The sequence below is a fragment of the Jatropha curcas genome, chromosome 11 (genome assembly GCF_041381405.1).
Source record: "Jatropha curcas cultivar XTBG-Jc1 chromosome 11, XTBG_Jcur_1.0, whole genome shotgun sequence".
Lineage (NCBI taxonomy): Eukaryota > Viridiplantae > Streptophyta > Magnoliopsida > Malpighiales > Euphorbiaceae > Jatropha > Jatropha curcas.
The window spans coordinates 978819-1003412 of NC_143161.1; the positions used below are offsets into that span (position 1 = coordinate 978819).

Sequence of the window (24594 nt, forward strand, 5' to 3'; positions counted from 1 at the left end):
TATGGGCCCTGCTACGTCAACGGAATGAAAAAGAGATTGGGCTTACATGAAAGATTTGTTCCATCTTCTAGTGGATTTTCGTAGAAGTGAAAAGAAAGCCCAATGGGGAAATCCTTTTCTTGTCGGAAAGAAATCAAGGTCAAATTGCTTTCCGACGAGCGCTAAATTTGTAATGGAAAAATTAATTAAGCGTCTAATACAGAAACAGTCAGCATCAAGTAATATGCTTCTAACCTTAAAATTACCACATATGTGGACCGGTCCGGACTGGATCGATCGGATTGGATCGGATCGGATCTTGTTAGACCAAAAATACATGGAAATAGAAGAGAAGGGAACAAATGTAGTACAAAGTTTCAGTACACGCAATTTGAAAGCAGTACAGATCCCATCTTTTCTAATTTTCAAATGCATTTTTTTAAAGAATGAATGGAATGGTAGTACAAGTGCAAAGAGAATCGTTTGTTGAATTGTTGCTGCAGTACAATTCAACTAATATGTATGTTTTATTTACTACATATAAATATGTAAAGATGCTTTAATTGAATTTGTATTATTGAAGGAAGCATTGGAGAGGATCCCAGATTGCAGAAACATCATTGAGTGCAGCGTTGATGAATTCTCGGTTGGTTGGTCAATTTGATTTCACCAACGCTGCACTCAATCATGTTTTTACACTTTTCTGGAACAAACAATGCAATATCTACAAATTAAGTTCTGGTTTGATCAGAAAGAAAATAAATTTTCACAGGTCTGGCAACATATGTATGTATTTTATTTTTCATATTTTTACCAATTTTTGTCACCATGTCAGTTTGTTTTCTTTCAATAAACTTTTTTGGCGTTGGAATGGCAGACAGACAAAAACTAACTTCATTTTACCAGTTAGTAACTTGGAATTTTTGGGTACCAATTTTATGCTTTTAAAACAATGATCTACCAGTTTGATACTGAAATTCAAAGATTTACATTAACTTTAAAACCGGAAGGTGTCGTGGCATGACCTGACTTGCCTATTCATATTTATTTCCTATAAAATGAAATGCCACTGCTAGAAAGTAGAAAGTGAAATAAAAATCACATCACAAAGTTTTGTGAAAAAATATTATTGAATCACTGTAAAAGTTCATTTTAACTAATACAAAATCATACTTCTAAATATCGCAGAACATTTTCTTTTCATACAAGGTCAGCGTTGTGGTTGGTAAATTATCTGTTAAAAAAAAAAAATGCAGAGCCTTATCTGCTTAATTCAGGCCACAACTAACTAACCAACCAAGAGCAGACTTTTAGGTTGTGAAGATTTTCTCAAGAAAAAACAGCAAAAATCTCGAAGAAAAGAAGATAAAAATAAATGACAGAACATGAAAAAATACAAAATGTTTCACTTTTATCAGTAGCAGAAATGAAAATGCTAAACCTGCAATTGCATCAAATAAAAGCTGCTAAAATTATTACATTCTGAAACGCTAAAGGCATCAAATTCTTACCAAATGAACAGAGAAATTTCACATAAGGAATTAATGAGATATGATTACAAATAGCTGCAGAGGTAAGGCAATGTGTCACTGCAGATAGATATCTTTTGTTTTAAGTCCAAAAGAAAAAGGAAAGGGCAAATTTTGCATTCTCCAAAAGATTCCTTGACACAGTCTCAGTTCACAAGATAACGCTTCTTATAATCTGAGAGAGAGAAAGAGAGTCCCGCAATCCCTTAAATCATCGATCGTGACCATCTTGAAGATTTCGAGACCAAATTGGACTCTCTTTTGCCCAAAAATTACACCTTTCTGCCACCTATTTTTCTCTCTATAACCACTCCCTACCATAAATGCCCTCTCTAAAACCCTTCAGTTCTTTACTTCAGTCGCTCTATCGTCTGTTTTCTTTCAAACAAGTTCCAGTTTCTGTCACTTTCCCGAGAAAAGTTGCGAAAATTTTACCGGAAAGTTAAAATCTTTCTTGGATAATGGAAGAAAATGAGCCTCTGCCTGACCATCTCCGGTGCAAGAGGACGGACGGCAGGCAATGGCGGTGCAACAGGAGAGTGATGGACGACAAGAAGCTCTGCGAAATTCACCATCTCCAAGGCCGCCATAGACAGTATAAGAGGAAAGTACCCGAGTCACTGAAACTGCAAAGGAAATACAAGAAGAAATCAACTGCCAATGCGGATTCAACTCCCATCAATGGCGAAATTAGGGCACATAAAGGGGAAAAATTGTCGAGATTGGTGAAATTGGCGAAGCCTATGAAGAGAAAGAAATCGATTGGCGAATCTGAAGCGCTTGACGAGGCTGTGAAGAAGATGAGACTAAAGAGAGGGGATTTGCAGTTGGAGCTAATAAGAATGGTGTTGAGAAGAGAAGTAGAGAAGAGAAAGAAGAAGAAAAAGAAGAAGAAGAAGAAAGTTGTTGTACAGGAAATTAATAGTGAAAATGATAACGATGTCGATAGTAGTAATAGTGAGGGAGAGTTAATGAGAGATTTACCTAATGGGTTAATGGCAATATCCCCTGCGAAACATTTTGGCAATGTAGCTGCCGCTTCTTCTTCTACGCCTTGTGATATCAAAATTGGAGCTGCTGATTTCAGTGCGGTTACTAGAAGGCGGTTTCGGTCTAAGAACATTGAGCCAATGCCAATTGGTACATTACAGGTTGTTTTTGCATTAGCCTTCCAGAATTTCTTTACTTTGCCCTTTCTGTTTATCTTGAATTTTGATTAATTGTATTTGTTTTTTGTGTTAATTCAATCCAAAGGTTGTGCCTTTCAAGAAGGACATGTTGAAATTGAGGAGGGGAAAGAGGAAAAAGTGTCATTGGTGTAGGAGAAGTGGATTGAAGACTTTAATAAGGTGTTCTAGTTGTAGAAAACAATTCTATTGCATGGACTGCATCAAAGACCAGTAGGTTTTTCAACATCAATTTATTTAAATTGCTTCCAATTCTCTATTTCGCCGGTTATTTGTTCTGTTAATTGTCGTTATCCTATAGTTCAAATATTATTATATTAACATGGTTTGTCAGAATGGTATTAAGAGATAAAAAGGCTACATTTTTGACACACTTAGAGCTGTAAGTTGATTGACAAATGCTATTCAAGGAATTATGAAAAGACAGAAAGAAAGCAAGAAGGTGTGGTTAGCATAGGCATCAGAATCTAATTGGTTAAAAACTATAGATACATGAATCTCTAATTATCTGTCCGTGGCATATTGTAAAAATGTATTAGACTGTTGCTTAACCCAATAATGGTTTTGGAATGAATTTTGAATGCGTTAAGCCAACTGCTGTTTACTAATTCTTAAAGACATTTGATTGGGGGATTAGATGATTACTAATTCTTGATGTTCAAATGAATTTAGGTATTTTGATATGCTAGAAGAAGTTAAGATAGCGTGTCCAGTTTGTCGTGGAACTTGTTGCTGTAAGGTCTGCTCAGCAATTCGATGTAGGGACATCGAATGTAAGGTCTGATTTCGAATTTGACTAAATAATCAACCAGTTTGTTGGCTATTTTATGCTCAATCAGGATGTTTAAACTTATGTTAAAAATATTGTTCAGGACTTCTCCAAGGACAACAGTAAAGTCAACAAAGTTTTACATTTTCATTATCTGATCTGTATGCTTCTTCCTGTCCTGAAACAAATAATGGAAGATCAGAGCATTGAGCTAGAAATAGAGGCAAAAATAAAAGGTAAATATGATGGTTCTGCTCTTTGATCTTCTGAAATTAACCTTCGCTACTAATCCACAGGGGATCTTTCTTCTGATGTTCTTCAGTCTGTAACAGGCGAGAAACCCTCTGATGTTCAAATCCAGCAGACTGAAGTCAACTGCAATAAGGAATTTTTCTGGTATGTCCTCCCTTTCTGAAAGCTTCAATGTCTTTGCCTATGCTCTATTTTTATTTTTTTTTTTTTTTTCCATTGCTCTCTGCTGCATGATTCTACTCCTGGAGCAGCAATAGTTGTGACACTTCCATTGTGGATCTCCATAGAAGCTGCGCCAGTTGTTCCTATACACTTTGCTTAAGTTGTTGTCAGGATATTTTTCAAGGGAAATTACCTGCGAGTGTTAAATCCCTTCTCTGCAAATGCCCTAGCAGAAGGAAAGCTTGTACATCTGGAAATCAACTTTCAGAGATGAAATCAGTATGCTTCTCTAAGCGGAATTATGGCAGTAAATATTTTGATTCTTCTATGTTATTGCCTAATTGGAAAGTTCCTGACGGTAATGGTGGTATACCTTGTCCCCCTCCAGAGTTTGGTGGCTGTGGTGATAGTCTCCTTGGTTTAAGTTCTGTTTTCCCCTCAAGTTGGACCAAAGAACTGGAAACAAGTGCTGAGGAAATAGTTGGTTGCTATGAGTTGCCAGAAACCTTGGATATTGTTTCACCGTGCTCATTATGCCTTGGGATGGATTGTGAAGTTAATGGGATTATGCAGCTTCAGGAAGCAGCTATAAGGGAAGATTCCAATGATAACTTTCTTTATTATCCTACTGTTTTGGACATTCATAGCGATAACCTGGAACACTTTCAGAAGCATTGGGGCAAAGGCCAACCGGTAGTAGTTCGTAATGTGCTTGGTACATCTGATCTGAGTTGGGACCCAATAGTCATGTTCTGTACTTATCTTAAGAATAATGCGGCCAAGTCTGAGAACGAGCAAGCTGCTGATTGCTTAGACTGGTTTGAGGTTAGCTATTTTAGTCACATTCCATCTTAACATGCAGTTTACTTGTTTAAATGTTAGTTTCAAAGGATTAGCAAATCCTATAACTCTCTCTCTCTCAACTTGTTCATTTTGTAATGGATGGCTTGATTTGTGGATTGTAACATTTGACTTAATCATTTAAGTTCAGGAGTTTAAAGCTGTGTATGCATCCTTCTAGGAGTCCTTACTGTTATTAGTTGAAGATACTTTATTTTCCCTCAAAAGTAGGAATATAACTATGAATTGTGATTTGAAGGTTCCCTTGCAAAGATATTTAGCCTGCCCTTTCCAGAGGATGCTAAAGAATCCAGGATACAATCTTTCTCTAAGTATCTTTGCCTCTGTGATGGCTTTCTGGTTGGTAATTGCTCCAAGCAACTGCACAAAATGTTGCTTTGCCCACAATAGGGAAAAAATTGAATCTGCTTGGCTGAGGTTGCATGCTCTTGTAACATGATGAAGCATGTATATTTTTCTGGTCTTTTCACTCCCACCTTCAGGAGAATACCATTTATCGTTTTTTCAAGTTGCAATTTTTGGTGCACTTCTTAATTATATTTTGACAGTAACATAAACTTTTCACTATCTGTTAATATTTTATTTTTTTCAATGAAAGCTGATAGCTACTCATTAGGAAGGATGAGATAATATTGCATCCCATAAATACCTCTTTCAGAGCTGAAGCTTCTGTGTTTGCTATTTACCACATTGTTCTTTATTTCTCTACCTTTCTAAAACTGGAAATTTTTATATGTGTTTTCAATTTCCTGACACAAGGTTTATTACATCATAAAATTTGAAAACAACTTCAATTCTGAATATTAACATTTTTTTTTTAATTTCGCATGGCAGGTGGAAATTGGTATCAAGCAATTGTTTATGGGGTCTTTTAAGGGCCCAAAACATGCCAACATGTGGCATGAAAGGCTAAAATTGAAAGGCTGGCTTTCTTCTCATTTATTTCAAGAACATTTTCCAGCTCATTATTCTGAAATCCTTCATGCTCTACCAATCACAGAATACATGGATCCTATTTCTGGTGTTTTAAACATTGCTGCAGAATTGCCAAAGGAAATATCAAAGCCTGACCTTGGCCCATGTGTCTATATCTCTTACAGTAGTGGTGAGAATCTTGTACAGGCTGATTCTGTGACAAAATTGCGTTATGATTCATATGATTTGGTAAGTTTTGGTCTGTTTATCTACATTGAAATCAAATTTGCTTTGTGAACTTTGCTTAAAACTTTGGACTCAATGCAGTAGTATTCAATTTATTTTCCTCAGAATGAAAATTCTCTCTTTGGCACAATCGTGCAAGATAATGTTAAGAGCAATAACTTCCAAATATGGAGTGAGCTATTAGCACGGGCTCCACTTTGCTCACATGCACCTTTGTCTGGGGAATTCAAAATGTTTGTTTATGCAATAGTTGTAGTCTGAAAAGTAACTTCAATTTCTATGAAGTCGAATCATTTAGTTTGCTTCAAGAAGTCATTTTTCTGTTATCAAGTTTACCACTTGCATGTTTTTCCTTCTTGTTTATAACCCATTAATGTACACTTTTTGGTCATCATATTCAGTGAAGAACAAAACCTTACTGGTCTTTGGTATTCGGTTTTTATCTTTCTGATTTCAGGTAAATATTCTGGCACATACAACTGATGCCCCTGTATCTGCAGAACAACTTAATTATATTAGAAAGTTAATGAGGAAACACAAGGAACAAAATGAAGCAAGTGGAGCAGCACCATTAGATGGACAAAATTTGGAAGAAGTAGGATTGCATGATATGATCACGGAAGAAATGACTTTGCACAAGAAAGTTGCTCGGGTATCGTGGTTTTCTGCTGCTAGTCATGAAGCACGGAGCTTAAGTCTCAAAAGTAGAGACATGTACCTTGATGGAGATCATAATTCTGATTCTGATTCTGATACCGATACCGACACTGAAGTCTCAAAATTTTTCTTTGGGCCTGTGAAAAGCTCCAGGACATCTGAAAATCAGAAGTTTTCTGGGAAGCATACAGAGGGTTTTAATAATTTTGGAAAGCAAAAACTTGCAGACACTTGTGGTGCCCAGTGGGATGTCTTCCGGAGACAGGATGTTCCAAAGCTTGTTGAATACCTTAGAAGGCACTCTAACGAGTTCACTCAAACATATCGCTTTCAAAAACATGTAAGTCCTGATTCCTGAAGAAGATGTTGGACTGTATTAGTATGTCCAAGTCCATGACGATTTACTTTTATCTATTTAGATGGGCCATCCAATACTTGATCAGAACTTTTTCCTTGATACAACTCACAAAACGAGGCTTAAGGAGGAATTCAGTAAGTATCACTTTTATTTGTTCATATAGTCATGTAAAACCCTTTGTTACTTCTTGACCTGCCATTCCTTCTAGAAATTGAGCCATGGACTTTTGAGCAACATGTCGGAGAAGCTGTCATCATTCCTGCTGGCTGCCCATACCAAGTTACGAATATTAAGGTAATCCATGGAAACTATGAAATGAACAATTAAAAGTACTTGTCCAGTTGATCATTCCACAATGTTCTTCAATTGTTTTATAGGTCTCAACTGTTAGCAATTTCATAATTCATGCCAATTGATTTTACATATGTTTCCACAATTTCTTTTGGGCCTTCGTTAATTTGGTTAACTTCCACTTCCTTTTTGGTCTGAAGTTTTAGTTTTGTACTTGGTGTTAAAAGTTTACTTCAAGATATAAGTTGAATGGAAAAACTTCATTTGCAATCAAGAACTTCCTTTGCTATAATGCTTATTAATTTTTTTCCTCTGTTGTGTTATGCAAACTGCAGTCATGCGTTAACATCGTTTTGGACTTTGTCTCGCCTGAAAATGTTACTGAATGCATTCAGTTGATTGATGAACTCCGTCTGCTCCCAGAGAACCATAAAGCCAAAGTAGATAGTCTAGAGGTAGATTACACTTGACTGTTGCATGATCATTCTTCATGGTTGTCCATGTGCTGAATAAGGCTTTGTTTTTGTTGCAAAATCAGGTGAAGAAAATGGCCCTTCATAGTATTAGCAAAGCAATCAAAGAAATCCGTGAGCTTACATGTGCTGAGTAAGTGACTCCATTGAAATATACAAGTTCCTGTTGTTGCTTCTCTATTAAGCTCCAACTTGTATTACTTTTCAAATAATAGAAACATCCAGCGACACTATAACAAAATTCGTATCTGAGTTGCGATAGTAGGAGCATGTCGGTCATCATTTTTTTATTATTATTTTTAATGAAAATATCTATAGTATATGCAATCAGAAGATTTCATGTAGATACGTTGGTTGAATCCATTTGGCTAAAGGGGGTGGGAGGGCTACCTCGCTGTTTTGTGGTTGTGTACGAATGACGTGTAGGTTTTTATTATGTTTTCTAGAAGGGCCGAAAATAACAATTGAAAATGTGGCCAAGAGTCTCTCGGTTACAACAGAGCACATGAACATTGTTTAGTATTTGGTTGTTACGGCAGCGGCGGCGGGTGGGGGGGTGGTGGGGGGTTAGACCACTCACATTGTTACTTGTATTTATTATCCATACTTGAGAAGTTTGCAGAGATCTGTCTGACTGCCACTAAGATGTCCAGAGGAATCAAAGTTAGCGCCTTCTACGTGCATTGATATTGAAGTTTCCACAAAAAAAGCCAGTATAAATATGTTTGTAGCTGCCTATTTATTCTTTGACTAGAGCTACACAGAACTGACCCGCCATGTTTGAAGCGTAATTTATATGATTTTTTTTTTTAAAAAATCTGATTCTAGTGCTCTTTAATTGACCTGTAATATAATATAGATGGTTGTATCAATCAATTTAACATGTTTCATTGATGGTCTTTTAAGAATTTTATGCATCAATAAATTTATATTACTCTACATAATTGCAGGACCAGTGCTGAGCTCAATGATCGACAGTGAGGAATGGTAACACAATGGATATAATTTCCTGTCACTTAAGCTCATTTTATTGATTATATTGGTGCAGAACATTGATCTCCGCTATAGCATGCATTGCATGCAGAAATTTTGATACATCCCCTCATATCATATCATATCATATCAGCAGTAACAAAAAGCCGATTTCTGCAGACAGATTAGCATTCATTCACCCTTCTGCTACTTTTGTACGTAATTGTGATCAATGAATTGGTTGTACATAATAAAAGACGCCGGATGGACATTTGTTTATTTATTATTTTTCCGTCTCTGTACAGTAAAATGGTTAGCTTTTGAAGGGTTCGCTGTAGGCTGAAGTGTGGCCATGGCTTGCAAATCTGATGTGAGGATTGATTTACCTAAATAGGACCTGTTAGAATTTCAAACGAATTTCATAAAATTCTGCGTTTATGTTCATTTTACTTGTAGAAATTAAATTTTATGTACTATAGTTAAAATGAAACACACATTTAAAATAATTTGAGATACTTGATATTTAAGTTAATAAAATTTGATATGAATTTCATTTAAAGCTAAATCCATAAATATTTCATAATCTAAATGATGTATTTTAATCAAACTCAAATTCAAATCTAAACACTGATTAAGTGGATTGAAACGAAATATACAGAATTGGATATGAATAAAATATCACTTGTAATTTATAAATAAATTTTTATAACAAAGAAAAGGTTAAGAGCAAATTGCAAAAAATTGTTGATTTCTGTGCCAGATCCAATAATGCCTCTTTATAAATCAAGATTAAGAGTATTTATTTATCATATCAAGTGAACAATTTCATAGGAAAACAAGCACCAACTGCCGAATCTATGAATCCCAAGAACCGGCTTCTTGCTCCCTTGCTCGTGTAATTCCAGCTAACCATATAGTGTTGAAAATAGAAAAGGCAGCACAAATTCAACTTTGGAGTATAGGAACTATGTTCTTCCAATGCTCAATGATATGATACCAATAAGCATCATTTAAATAGAATACAAAAGTTAAGGCATCCAAAAAGAGTTATAGTTTACAATAATTAAGGGCTACAAAAGATGGCCATTTACATAGCTCAAAAACATACCATTGAAATGATCCAATATGAACCTGTACCAAGCTTTACCCAATTCTACTATTCTCATAGTTATGTTAAAAAAACTAAAGTTACAGAGGAATACAAGTGAAATTTTATAAAAAAAAAAAACAAAATTTAAAATCTACAATTAACATTCATGGGTTTTTTTTTTTTTTTTTTCCTTGTGTGGTAATACCAATTGAAGGGGAGAAAGGAAAAAAAATGGCAGAGAATGTTACGATAAACCTCTTCCTTATCACATTTTTGCTTGCAAATTGACATGCTAAGATGTGTGAGTAATCCTACATGGAAAATCAACAAGAATAAATAAATACAGGACAAAATTTTGCAGGCGAAAATAAAAATGTCCAAATTTCTCGGGGTACCAAAACTCTTGTTATTTCTTGGAACTGGTATAATTTTTTGATCTTAGCACTGTCAAAATTGTTTTCTTAGGAACAGCACCATAACATAACCTTCTCAAGGTGCCATCAGCCCATCAATTGTGTAGGAAAGAGACTTTGCCCAGTCAGCTCGGAGAAGCAGCGTTTGTAGTGTGTGCATTACATTGTATCCAGGATCCAATTTCCGCTGCCAGCCCTACATAGTTTGAATCGCCACCAAAAAGTAAAGATCTGAGTAACACTGGATTACTAAAAACCGAAATTAATGTATGGCCTATGTCTTGAAGCATAGACCTCTTTTCTCCTACACAATTAGTTGGTCGCACTTTGGCCAGCCAGTAGGTAAACAACGTTAAAGTAACAATAGTTATAATCTAAGTTCAATTGGCTGTGTCGTCCTCATCCTAAAAACATAACGTCACCAGGAAGAATGAATTTACCTCAAGAACTAAAGTTGTGACCATTACAGTGCAAACATTTCCATCAACATTGACTTTATGGCGCCTGACTTTCTCAAGTAATTCTTGCATGCACTCGGCAGGATGAATTAAATCACCCTCAGGAGTACCCCAAAAAGTGAATGCCTCTTCTACTTCCTGTCAGAACAAGTCATCAGATATTATAACTCTGAAGGAATAGATTTCTTCTACAAAAAAACAAGGGGGAGAGATTCCAACAGTCTTGACTCTGCTAAGAAACATAATAGTCAATTTAAAAACTCAAATTTGAAAGGGTTAATTGCTTGACTCCACTCATTTCACTAAAGGAATAAAAGGTTGTCAGCAGATCTTAGGCTCAGGACATGTCGATATTTTGCTTAAAGGCTAAACTATCTTCCAAATTGTACCACAACAAACATAAAGTTCCACCCTGATAGAGAAACAAACCCATGCATTCTTGACACAATTAATCCTAGTAAAGGAACCAAGTGCCACATATCTTACCTCAATAAAAGCTTTTGGATTTGGGCAATTTTGTTGCTTTGACAATCTCAGTGTGCATTCTGCTGCAGTACGACCATCTCGACGGGCAACAGCCTTAAAAAATTCAAGTAAATTTATTCGATCACTCTTGGAAAGTTCAGCAGTCATACCAACGTCAAGGAAAATGACATGGGGCTTTGATTTAAAGAGCCCTTTCCGAGAAGACTTGTTCTGAGACACCCTAACAAGGATGTTCCCAGGATGCATGTCTGCATGAATAAAGTTGTCCACCTGAAAGAAGAAATACTACCTTTTACGAGCTGAAATATTAAATGTATAGCTGAGAAGCAATGAAATGAAAGGACATATTAGCACTGCATCATGAAAGAAATGTGAAAAAGTATTACCAAAAGCATTTTCAGAAGCGCATGAGTCCCAATGTGAGCAAGTTTAGTTTTAATCCGATCATGTCCTTCCATGTCATCAACATAGTGTGAGACACATTCCCCTTGCTCATAAGTTTCTACTAAAACAGCAGGGTGCACTAGTGGGTATACAGGCTTTGGAAAAGATACATCCTTCCATCTACGGAAGTTATAAATAAAGCGGCTCAAATGTGCAGCTTCCCTAGCCAGGTCAACTTGAGACATCATGAAAACTGCAAACTGCTGCACACTCTCGTCCAACCTCAACCAATTCAAAGTTGGAATGAACCTTGATGCTTTAGCTACGAAGTTTATAATCTCAAAATCTCTTCTAATTGATTCACCAACACCAGGATGCCTAACTTTTACAGCAACTACAATAGGCTTCGCCTGTTTTTGACCAGGGTATCGAAATCTCAAAGACGCTCGATGCACTTGAGCAATACTTCCAGATGCAACAGGAACCTCTTCAAAACCCTCAAAAATCTCTGAGAGCTTGCGACCAAATGCTCTTTCAATAGTTTTTCTAGTGTAGGCAAAGCTATGTTCAGGAGCTCTGGTGTGTAGCTCTGAAAGCTTTGTGCATAAATCTCTAGGAAAAAGATCTGGCCGAGTAGCTGCCCACTGACCCCATTTTATGAATGCTGGACCTGCTTTCTCCAGAGTCCGATGAACAACCTGAAGCCACATTTTCCTAAATCGTGGACCACAACAATCCGCAAATGGTGCCATTATTAAGCTGGGTGAGAACAAAATGGCCAAATAGATAGCTCTCACTAGCAAAACAAGACCTTCCACAGCAGACAGCACTAATGAGGTCACGAAAGCACGTCCATCTTGGGCATGCATGTACAAAGAATTTGGTGACTGGTAGTAGTCTGTTGCTGCCAATGTTCTCTGTGCCCATACTGCCGGTCCACATGTGAGTGCAAAAGCACCAGGAACCACTAAGGGGGATCGTGTTAGAGCCAAGCTGACTGCTTGAGCAATCCTGCTTATGTGGGGGAAAGAACGGTCACTTGAAGAACCCTTTCTGAAAAGCCTTTTCCAAGCAAGTTGAGCATGATGTGCCACTGCATTACTTGCTGAGACAACAGAGTAATTCCTAGAAAAATAACCCTGGGAAACATGCCCCTTGACACCAGGGAATCCAAGAGAAGAATGTCCTCCGCTTGAAAACCTATAATGTGCATAATATCTATATTGGGGTAAACTTAAGCCAAATGTAATTACTGTCCCATGCTTCCTCAGTTCTGATTGTCTAGTTCCCTGATTCAAAATAATTGACCGTGCGATTCTCTTAATATTTCCAAACATCAAAAATCTGCATCCAACAGTTACATGGCTTCAGAATTCAATTCTAAGTTAATAAGATCAATATATTTGGCAATTACTGCATATCATATCCTTGCAACAGCAGGAGTCATCCATTATAGACTATTAAACTCTACAAAAAGAAACATACTATGCAATTAGCGAGCATTCCCCTACAAAAATGGCTAAAATTTTGAAATTGACATTTATGTATCGAGCACCGAGTATAAACCATAATTACTAGCTCTAATTTGCAATACACAGAAGCAAAATCCCTAACTAAGTCTTCCCCCAAGAAAACAGGAACGAGTCAACCAAGTTAAGCTCCAACAATCAATAAGACCATACAATAAGAGAAAACATGAGAACATAGAAAAGAAAAGTCCAAATAAATTAAGCAACAAAGAGAGATATACCTGGACATTGCGATCGACAAACGAAAGTACTGGCGGCTAAGGCTAACGTGCACAAGAGGTGAAGAATGGCTATAGCTCTTGTTGTTGTTGCTTCTGCAAACATCTTTTCATGGATTCTCTCTGTGTGCAGTATGCTTCGGCTCTGCTATTGTATAGTTTTTTCTCGTATGTATAATTGCCGTCTTAAGCTTTGTGAATCCGTCGTTATTAAGGATCTTGGTGTCGAAATTTGTTTCTTCGCGGAGAAATAAGGTGGCTAACGGCGCAAGAAAAGAGGAGACGCAGAGTTAAAGGGAAAGACTTTGGGCCTTCGATCTATTACTCTTGGGCCCACGGTAGTTGGATTTGCTCGGCTCTCGTGGGCTTTACGCTATGCATTTTTTTGCCTGGTGTTTTCTGCGTCCACGTCATTGAATTTAGGGGGAAATTTTTGGATACCCAAATTATAGTGAAGCTAACTAGACATGTAACCGATCCCCCAATTGTATAATCTTTATTTTTTAATTAAATTGAATATAATTTTTAATAAAATTATTTTAATTTATATTTATGTTACTTTAATTTAAAAAATTTACTTATGTATTTTTTATTAAAGGATGGAAGGTAAAATTATACACTCTTTTTGAAATTCTCAAATATTAAATTGAAATATTAATTAGCACAATTAATTATTATAAGCAAATTATTGTTATTAAATTAATATATTTAGTTAATTATTTATTTTTTCTCTTTGAAATTCTCATATATTCAAATTAAATGAAATATAAAAATATTTAATCTTAATGAAATAAATTTTAGTGAATTGAAATTAATATTTTAATTCTATTTTTAAAATTTAATTATATTATTTAATTAATTTTTATTAACAATGACCCTGTTATAACTCCATTAATTTTTTATAGGATAAAAATTATTTAATAAATAACTTTATATTTATTATATACTAATTATAATGAAATCTTCCATAAGATTTATTAGTTTGTAACTTCATTATTTAATAAAGAAAATTTAATTTTTATTAAATATAAAAATATTAATTATAATGAATATAATAAAATGTCATGTCATCATTTTTATATTTTAATATATTGTCACGTAAACATTCAAGTCTTAAAAATTATATATTTATATAGATAGATAGATACTAGATTTTTTATTATTATTATTTTTAAGAACTAACTATGGAATGCTTAAATTATAATTATAATAAAATTACTATATATATATTCGGTGCGGAGGTGGTTAAATACAAATTTTGACGAAAATACCCCTAGATGGGGTAAAAATTTCTATGGTAGTTTTAAATTTGTTCGTCAATTCCTACAGAAAAGACAAAAATAATATTACTTAAAGTACATTTTGGGTTCCTAAATTATAATGAAAATTAACACATAAATCTCTAAATTATGTCTCCATTTCAAATTAAGACCCTAAATCAATAGACTTTAAATAGAAAGATCTATGAAATAAACAATTCTTGAAAATAGAAGAATCTATGTATTAATTTTACTATAATAGAGCGATCCAAAGACTTTCAAAAAAAATTTATGCAATTAGAGTGGAATTTAGAAAAACCTTTTTAATTATTTCCGAATTCAATAAAACTCATGGGTGCTTCTGAAATTTCGATAGGCACAAATTTGTACAATTAAAAGTTAGTATTTAGTAGAGAATATGAAGGATGAAGAAGAAAATTCAAAGTAATAAAAGCTACCAAGCAATAATCTATTGCCATCATCACGTGATGTTACCATAAATATAAATTCAATTGAAGGCAAGCAATCCATGCCCATATTAAATTTAAATTTGTTACAATTTAATCTCAAAATTTAAATCTTATGCAGCTTTATAATGGAGGAACATAAAATGAGGTACAGCCGCTGGGTTAACGACAAAACCCTTATTGCAATACAAAATTTCTATATAAAATATATTTTTATCGCATTAGGCCCTCAAATACACCATTTCACTTCTTAAAAAATGAAGTCATTTTCACTTAGATCAACATCATTTTTATTCAAATTATAAAGGATCGGTCATTTTCATTTAAATCAATATCATGTTCACTTAAATCAACATCATTTACTGTGCATATAATGTTTTTATTAATTCCTATGAACTTTAAAACATTGTAAACAATTAGCAACAACAAGAGCAAAACACTTCCTGACATATAGCCATTTTTATTTTCTTAAAAAAAAAAAAAAAAAAAAAAAACCTATTACAATATAATATAAACCAGCACCCAAAAGAATGACTCCCAAGATTCAATTACCGGATTATTGAATTTAAGATCCCTATTAGCCCAATGGACTTCCTTGGTATATGAAAGTGGGCCGGGGAGACCAACCAGGACATGGACAAGTCTATCAGTTGCGCCCATTGAGCTTTATGTCATCGTAAGGTTCTAATACCATGTTACTGCGAATTCCGTGAGGACCCCCAGTTTTAAAAAATAAACGGAATTTTCGGGCCACCATTTCGGAAAAAATAGTATTACAAAAAAATATTTTACAATGTTACACTATTATTTTATTTAAAACCTTTCAATCATTTCAAAAACTGAAATTCTATTCTATCAAACAATAATAATATTCCTAGTCGATTAAGAATATTAAAAATGAATTCTTAATTACAATAAACTCTCAATTTGAAATGAAACACAAGTTACTTTTTATCAAAAAAAAAAAAAAAAAAAAAGCAAAAGCCTGCATAATAAATAAAACCACGAGTGCTAACCGAAGGTTAAACAAGAGGAAGGGAAAATTACAAAAAGCAAAGTAAAACAGAACAATACAAGCATTAACAGCACAAAACTAGCAAATACAGGACGCAGCGTAAACATATAACCGTAATCCCAATGTTGCTATCCCGTGTTAAAAAAAAAAAAAAAAGAACTAAACAGAATTAACGTTTTTTAACTGCCGGTTCCTTCTGCGAGTTAAAATACACAGCAGCAACCGGAAGCCCAAGTCCACTTTGGGCAGCAAAGTGGCGGGTGTTGAAGTTGCCACGACCATCTGGAGGTTGAATCCTTCCCATCAATGCACCTTTCTGCTTGAACAGCGCAAAAACATAACGGTGAATGCCGGTTGGAGGCTGAGGTCCCATGTACGACACCAACTCATGCCCTACAACATATCACATCAAATTATCCATCCATATCTTAGAGTTCTAATAAATAAATTTATCCGTGACTAAAAACAAATAATTTAAGACAAAAGAACCTTTGGTAGCATCGGATCCTTCTGGAATATCTACAACAATCCTGCAACCAAATTAAGTCGATCGCCTTCATTTGATATTCTTATATATGTACTTCATTGCTATTCTTTAGTTATAATTAGCTTTAATGACATGCAAAAAGGTTAATGGAGTATTAGTTACCAAAGAAGCCACTCTCTCCATTTTGGTTCGCTAGGACTTGGAGCATCAGGATCAACCATAACCTATATATATTAGCAACCGGTGAGTTTTGATTTATCAGTATTAATGGAGACTGGAGTAATATTTATATATATAGGAAATACCAGGGTATAGAGATCGGAGGATAGACGAGAACCCAAAATATGGACATGTGGTTTCTGAGCAGCAACAGAAGGCTTGATTTCACAGCCATTAGCGACTTGCTTAGAACCATAATGCACAGTGAACTCAGCTACTGGATTGTACATGTCAAGAACTTCACCGATCACTTTCCCAACCACCAGTGGTTCAAGAGAGCGAGCCATAGCTAGCTAGCTAGCTCTAAAGATTAGAACAGGAACTCAGATGATGCCTGTCGTGGGCTTTTGATCGAGCGTGTATCGTGGGTCACACGAAGCAGCAAGAGTCACCTAACGAGCTTTGAAAACAAAATATATAGCGAAAATGTGTTGGCCTTTTCTTTGGATGCATCAGGTATGTTTCAGAAGATGGAAAATAAACCATGTGAGAATTGGACGACACGTTGCATAAGATATTTCTGAGGTGACACGTAGCGTGTGCAAAATGTAGTGCGAGGTACACGTGTTTTTCTTTGGTGTTTCCGTCGACTTAAGCCGGCGTGGAATTGCTTGCTGTGGACTTTCACGCTCTTTTACGAAATTATCTTTTTTTTTCCTTCACTTGGAAAATTTATGATATTACTAGTAAAAACGAAATTAACTTAATTAAAAAATAAGTATTGAGCCAAGCTTGAATTTAATAGGTAATTTTTATAAAATTAGAATTAAAATCCGTGAAAAATACTTGCATAATTGAATTTAAAAAATATTTTTTACAAAATTAGAGATTTAAATCTATTAAAAAATACTTAAATTTATAGAATATAACACAAACCCGAAAAGTGATGAATCACGTACCTAACCTAAGTAATTAATTAACGTTATTCCAAAAAAAAAAAAAAAAATGAAAAAAGAAAAAAGAAAAGGAAGAAGAAAGTAACTAATTAACACAATTGCGAATGAGATTTAAGTAGATTTCACTTTCGGCTTCAGTAATTTTAATTGGATATTTTTAAACTGCTCCACTGCGCGGGTTCGTGACTTTGGACTTAAAGTGCAGCTTTGAAGAACTCTACCTAATTGAGTAGTTGATTTCATTTCACTATTTAAAAACAACAGCACAACAGAACAAATGGGCAAATGATTGTTTCATTTAAAAATTAAAATACTCTCATTGAGGAGTGCACCGTTTCACTCCACTGATTGCGATAGCGAATCTGAAAAGCTACCCAGCGAGGTAATGGTTCGGGTTCTGGTAGCCCGTAAAAAAAGAAAAATGGCAGTTGCTGATTGGTTATACAATAATTTAATTTTGGAGCCTCGTGTGATGATAGTGATTGAACCTGTTCGACTTTCGGGTTAAGCCCAACGGGCCTTGAAATGTTGGGCCTATCATTTCAGTCTTTAACAGAGAATCTGACTACGGGAACCTTTAGTTCCTGCTAGGCCCATATATAGACACATCGCAATCATCATTCAGGAAAGTTATGTTATATAGGCCCATATTCTGTAAATTAATTTAATTTAATGCCCTTCAAAGGATCTAGCTGTAATTTAATTTAGCATAATAAGTCAAAACCCCACAGCTAGCAGAAAAAAGCAACATAAGTCAATTTCCTAATAATTATTTACAATCTTGGAAATGGTACATTGGACCAGATTAAAACGTTACCATCCATTGATGTGACGAAGCGGACAGGTGTATGCATCTCGACGACAATATAAGCTAATCAATTAATTAATTTACAATTTAGAAACGTGATTTTTAATTTTAATTTTTTTATTTATCGATTACAGGATTGGATTGACTGAAACAGTAGTGGTGGACCATGACATTAAACTGATAAGATGTTCGTTCAAATTAAAACCATAATTTCTATCTTCCCGCCGAAAGTTGGAGTAAACTCTTTAGACTTTAATTGGTATGCTTTGAGCTAGATTTGTCGTCATTCGTAATTTAATTACTTCTAATTAACGAAAACAAAAGAAAATCAAGTGCATTAACATATGATTAATTTATGGGTAATTCTAATTCTGTAAGCATAATTGTAGTAGTAAATTTCTTGGCCATCGGATCATGTTTCTGAGTAAATATATCCATAGATCACAGGGTACAATTAATTACAAACTAGCTCTAGTATTTAACTTTGGGTAATTAATTTTACCTACTTGAAACAATTCAGATTGTTGTACAGAAGGCTACTTGAAGTCCAAGGTATAAGTTAATTCCAAAGACTAAAGTTTCATTCGATTTCAGAAAATTTTTTTTCAAGAGTTGGGATGGGAGGGCCATCGTCTCAAATTTCTCGTAATCAAAAGACTTTAGAGTGGAACTTTGAGTCCTACTGAAATCATTTTTAATTAATAATTATATGTATATATTGCATCTTTTTTTTTTTTTTTTAAATTAATGATGATAGTGGGTTGCTCTCAAATTATTATTTAATATAATCAGCAATATTTAAGATATTCGAGATAATTGAACCGGATCATATTATATTAAATTAGCTATAATTAAATTATGCATTTGTGTCATCATCACATCATCAATAAAAAGAGATTTAAAGTCAAATATTGCATAATCAAATACTTAATTTTTAATTAAAAAGACATAAACCATGTTAACATTTCAATACCAATGCATCAAGGAGTTCATGCATTATATATAAAGGCAATGGACACACTAAACATAGATTTGCACATATTAATGTAAACCCTAATCTTTTATTTTATATCCCTGTTTGATTTAATCATTTAAATGGTTGCAGATACATAATCATAAATTGAAATCTCCGGTAACAATGATAATATTGTTGGTGAGTTAATGATCAATTATGAATTTGTAATGAAAAATTACCGTTTATAACACCTCTTAATCAGCATAAAAAAGGAAGTCAAAATTTGAGAACCATTTTCTTTTTTTTTCCCTTTTCTTTTCTTACCAACCAAAGATTATGCTTGCGTACATATAATAAACTTGACTTGATTCACTAAATTTCTAGAAAAATTTCAAAGTTGATACATTAAAATATACCGTCTTTTTACTTTTTATCCCATTCATAATTAACTTAAGGTTGCATAACCCTAGACTATTTCCTTAATTACATATAATTTTCTCACTAATTAATTATTTGAAATACGGGAAGAAAGACAAAAGCTGGTCAATATAGCCAGAGCCCCACGATAGAAATGAGAAATGCTATAAGCCATGAGGCCCCATTTGGTTCATTTTGTGTGCCCTATTTTGTTTAGAAAATGCAACGTAAAGTAAACATATCGACGTAGAAACAAACAAAGAAAACATGCAAGAAAAGAAAAGGAATACAACGGCGAAGACATAAACGCACTTTAAGGAGTTTACTTATTCAAAAAACAAAAGGAAAGGTTTTTCTTTGGACGGTCGATCAAGAAAGTGAAATGTGTAGTCTATCTATCTAAAGGTCGGCTTATAGTCAAAATACATATGTATAAATAAATATATAAGCCGTACGCCATAATTATACACTTCCTTGTATTTCTTGACACGTCGAGATCTAAATCTTGATCAATTAGTATTTAAACTTTGACAATCTTGATTTTCAGTTGCATCATGTGTATATACATCTCAAAAGTCCAATTTTTTCTTTGTTTCGACGTACAAATGACGCAGAGCTTACATGCATGGTTTTGGGGGTTGTTTGACCTAATGTGCCGGTAACGGGATAGGGAGCTTCGAATCGTACGAGTAGAAGTCTTTTTTTTTTTTTTTTTTTTGGCATTTATGATAAGTGCCAAGTGTAGTGATGGCATTTGGTAATTCTTGGTTCCCATTTATAGAATTTGACTAAGATTTCCATGCATGATTGAGAGGCCTATAGATTTTCTAAGAATCTTAATTAATTCCATGTCCCTCGTTGTTATTTTTTTAATATTTTTCTCAAGTTCCAATTTTAAAGATCTAATGTACATAATAGAAAATTAGACTAATTAAAATGGAGTAGTATATTATGCAAAATTTATTAATTTACAAAATTAATTACTTTGACTTTTAAAGTAAAAAATAATCGCTTAATCACTAAATTATCAAACACAAGTTCTTCAAAAAAAAAAAAAAAAAAAAAAAAGAAGCTCTTAATCACTAAATTATCAATCCAATAACAATTATGAATAAGTTTAAATATTTATAATTCCTGAAATTTTATTTGAAAACTTATAACCCAATAATAATAATAATAATAATAATAAAGTGATGGATTTCAAAACTTATTGATTGATCAAAGTTTTGTAGGGTAAAGTAATTAATAGTTTCCAAATTGACTACGAACTTCATTCATGCATGTGAAAAACGCAGCCTAAACACAGAAAGACAAAAGAAAAGAAAAAAAAAAAAGAAAACATGCACATGCAATTTCACGAAATATATTATGTGTTTTGATGGCATCCATTCCTGGGTCTTGTCGTACGTCCAGTCTGGAGATTACATTTTTGTTTTCTTGCAAGTCATTCCATGACTTTGAACATTAACCTGGCATTACTCTTTACCTGAAAACAAATACATACCAGTGAAAATCTAGGAAAAAAAGGTATGTTTTGAATGATTAAACTAGCTAATTTGAAGCGACAGCGTTTCTTTCACCTGTATGATTTTCAAATTATTAATTAGCAAAAAGTTTATGCTATGTTCAAACTATGCTTTACATTCATAATTAGTGACTTTGCACTGCATACTGTTCCCAGTGACTTTCCTTTATATAGTTCATGAAATTATCTTTTGTAACAACAAACAGAGACCTTCAATATTTTATTGTCATTTATTTTATATATATAAATATATATATATTTGAAAGTTGACAGAAATATAAATCTTAAAATGATGATTTCTCGAAATGTTTACTTTTTGAAAGATATTTTTAGGGAAGTTGTCTTTCAAGAAATATGAAACTAAAATTTCAGGATTTAAAAAAAAAATTTCCTACGCAAGTTACCCAATCAAAGGGTTAATATCGCTCAACAGCGGTACTTTCTCCTAATGATTAATCCACCAATCCCATCTTTGGACAAAATCGAACGGCTCCAAAAGGAAATAATTAATCGCCGATTAGATGAAACACTCACTTCTTAAACTTGAAAAAGTTCAAACTGGATACGTCCCACGGTGCTCGAAACCTGGTCAACCAGTAACCCTCTAGAACTCAAAATGTGGGACCAAATCCTTCTATTATTGAATACACGTGTCGCCCAAAACATGACCTAATTACTATTTGGGTCTGTGGAGAAGCTATTAATGGTGAGAGGATAATAAAGGGACAAAAACGCACAAGACCCACGCCATTATTTTCCAACAGCAAAGTAAAACAAAAAGCTTCTCTTCTTTACAAAAAAAAATATAAATTACCTGTAGGATAGAGACACGTAATCACTTCTTTCTTTTATTTTATTTTATTTTATTTTTTGTTTGTCAAAGGCAAATTGTCTCCCATTACCATAGTTTCCATGCAAATTATTACTTTATTAGTAGTGAAATGACAGTTAACCTACAGGTGGCGAGTACACGTGTTAGCTACATGTTCTCCGACGATTGTTGCCGGGAAGGTGGCCGGAATTTGACTCTGTCGGGATCTCTGAAACAACATGGATTTCTTTCTTTTCTTGTTATGGTTATTACAGATTTCCTTTTTTTTTTTTTTTTAATTCTTTACCCTCCTTAGATTTCTTCTTTATCTTATTACATTGCTTTATCTTTCTTTATAGATGTTATTTATCAATTTAATGAAGAATCATTATCTACTTCTTTGAACTAATGGAGAAAATTAATATATGATTATAACTTGTTTACTATTATTGGGCAAGAGACTTAGAAGTCATCGATAGCTATTATTTATTTTTTGATTTTTATTTCTATTTGAAGTAAATTCTAAATAAATTGATATCACTATGCTGGAAACTTCCAATAAATAAAGATAAAGAAAGAGATATGATCATGCTTGCTGATACAGTAATTAGGAGAGGAAAATTTAAAAAAAAAAATTAATTAGTCATAGATTTTACACGTATCGACGCTAACAAATCCATAGCCAGAAAATTTGGACAGACAAAGGAAAAGATGAAAAAAAAAAAAAGGAAAGAAAGAAGACTTGTTTAATTTGATCAGTTACATTTCTTTCTTCAGATTACATCAAATTGCTAACATCCAAAATATCAGAGATTTCAAATTTCAAAATGTTACTGCAATAGCTTTCCCTCTCATCTTCATTGCTGCTACTGCCATTGATACACGTTGAATTTGAGTTCAATGGCGTTGGACTTGAAGAAGGTGTCGATAATACTGACGTTGCTGCGAAACTAAAATTTTGGTTGCTGTTATTGGAAATGAAAGTTGAAGTTGTGTCAGATGATGGGTCCATAATAGCTGTTTGATCATAATAGTTATAATTTGGTAGAGCCATGTAGTAATGATCTTCCGTTAAATTTGAAGCCATTCCGTTATCGCTTAGGTCGGTGATATTTGATGGGTATTGTTCTAAGTTTGGATCCATATATGGAACAAATGGAGTAATAGTAGCATTAGAAGTAGTTAATGTGGTGCAGTTAGGCATTTCTTGAGTTTGGGTTTGAAATTGGTTTGATTGGATTAGCGGCTGATATTGGTTTTGGAGTTGAACATTATCACACAGCTGATTTTCTTGACCATTTTGAGAAACAAAGGTCTGGTTTTGGCGTTGAGAGGAAATAATAGATGTGGCTAACCGGAGAAGTTCTGGGTTAGCCATCGGCTGGAACCCGAGTAACCTTGAGATGTTCATTTGAGAAGAATCATAAAGAGATGACCCCAAGATAGATGACAGGTCTAGAAGATCAAGCCTAGGACTGTGAGTAACTGGATCAATTCCCATTCTAAGAAGTCTCTTTCTAATGTGTGTATTCCAGTAATTCTTGATTTCGTTATCAGTTCTTCCGGGCAACCGAGCAGCTATGGCCGACCACCTACATGTTATCAAATTAAAAAAGCAAAAAACATGTTTAGAAACCAATATAAATTATATACTTAATCAAATACATAAATATAATAATGAAAGGCTTACTTGTTTCCTAATATACTGTGTAGCTGAATTATTGTCTCCTCTTCTTCAAAAGAAAATCGTCCTCTCTTGATGTCAGGTCTTAGATAATTAGTCCAACGAAGACGGCAACTCTTTCCACACCTTTGTAGCCCTACAAAGACATTAAAGCAAAATAATTAGAAAGAGAAAACTTTAAAAATGATCAAATCTTTCAACTGCAGAAAATGAAAAGCGAAGATACCAGCATTCTTTGGTAGTGTTCTCCAGTTTCCATATCCATGTTTCTGTATATAATCAATAAGCTTTTGATCTTCCTCCGGAGTCCAAGGTCCTTTCTTTAGTCCATTTTTATCGCAACATGGCGCTCTTCCCATTTTTTTAGAGAGCTTGAGCTTGTTGAAGTTACTGTCTTTAGGTGTTCAGAGCTATAAAGAGTCGAAAAAGAGTTTGCAAGTTGCAACAAAGAGATGTAGGGTCCGTATGGCAACGTACTTGTATAAATAGCGAAAGAGGAAGGGTAAGAAACAAATAGAAAGTCAAAATGATTCGGTGCCGTCCTCTGTTTATAAAAATGTCGACGTGTCCTTAAAAATGTGGAAGTCTATAATGCGAAATTAAAACAATTAAGATTTTTCAAAAATAATAAAAATAAAAAACTAATTTGTCATGCAAAATAATAATTGCTCATTAGCATGTCTCTTTCTCTTTCTCTCTTTCTTTTTTTTTTTCCCTCTTTATCTTATTAGTAATTTATTAGAGCCTATGGTTATCATTTTCCGGCTAAGGGTGTCACTCCTCTCTTTCTGGATTCATATTAGCTGTCACCAACGCTGAATA

General features: G+C 34.1%; 4 protein-coding genes across 5 annotated transcripts; 1 reads left to right on the forward strand and 3 right to left on the reverse strand.

Annotated features, from left to right (window-relative positions):
• Positions 1–1462: 1462 nt before the first annotated feature.
• Positions 1463–9078, forward strand: B160 (protein). Of its 2 annotated transcripts, XR_005179073.2 has the most exons (14): positions 1463–2659; positions 2763–2908; positions 3368–3473; positions 3568–3700; positions 3797–3860; positions 3968–4703; positions 5574–5903; positions 6358–6897; positions 6977–7049; positions 7124–7209; positions 7542–7661; positions 7745–7812; positions 8630–8866; positions 8957–9078. XR_005179073.2 is itself a non-coding variant. In XM_012236081.4 (13 exons), the coding sequence occupies exons 1-13, from the start codon at positions 1970–1972 to the stop codon at positions 8658–8660; spliced, it is 3123 nt and encodes a 1040-aa protein (XP_012091471.1). In that variant the 5' UTR covers positions 1463–1969; the 3' UTR covers positions 8661–9078. The 2 variants fall into 2 exon arrangements, 1 of the variants encoding a protein (XP_012091471.1); XM_012236081.4 differs by having other exon boundaries at positions 8630–9078.
• A 689-nt stretch (positions 9079–9767) lies between these two features.
• On the reverse strand, positions 9768–13497 carry LOC105649445 (Protein kinase superfamily protein). Its single transcript, XM_012236085.4, has 5 exons — positions 13233–13497; positions 11485–12826; positions 11099–11368; positions 10595–10750; positions 9768–10350 (listed from the first exon to the last, which is right to left on the reverse strand). Exons 1-5 carry the CDS (start codon positions 13238–13240, stop codon positions 10231–10233), a joined length of 1896 nt encoding a protein of 631 aa, XP_012091475.1. The 5' UTR covers positions 13241–13497; the 3' UTR covers positions 9768–10230.
• A 2642-nt stretch (positions 13498–16139) lies between these two features.
• Positions 16140–16963, reverse strand: LOC105649446 (protein MOTHER of FT and TF 1-like). Its single transcript, NM_001308696.1, has 4 exons — positions 16763–16963; positions 16620–16681; positions 16460–16500; positions 16140–16363 (listed from the first exon to the last, which is right to left on the reverse strand). The coding sequence occupies exons 1-4, from the start codon at positions 16961–16963 to the stop codon at positions 16140–16142; spliced, it is 528 nt and encodes a 175-aa protein (NP_001295625.1).
• Positions 16964–22709: 5746 nt separating this feature from the next.
• On the reverse strand, positions 22710–24229 carry LOC105649447 (transcription factor MYB102). Its single transcript, XM_012236087.4, has 3 exons — positions 23999–24229; positions 23779–23908; positions 22710–23680 (listed from the first exon to the last, which is right to left on the reverse strand). The coding sequence occupies exons 1-3, from the start codon at positions 24129–24131 to the stop codon at positions 22867–22869; spliced, it is 1077 nt and encodes a 358-aa protein (XP_012091477.1). The 5' UTR covers positions 24132–24229; the 3' UTR covers positions 22710–22866.
• Between the last annotated feature and the right edge of the window lie 365 nt (positions 24230–24594).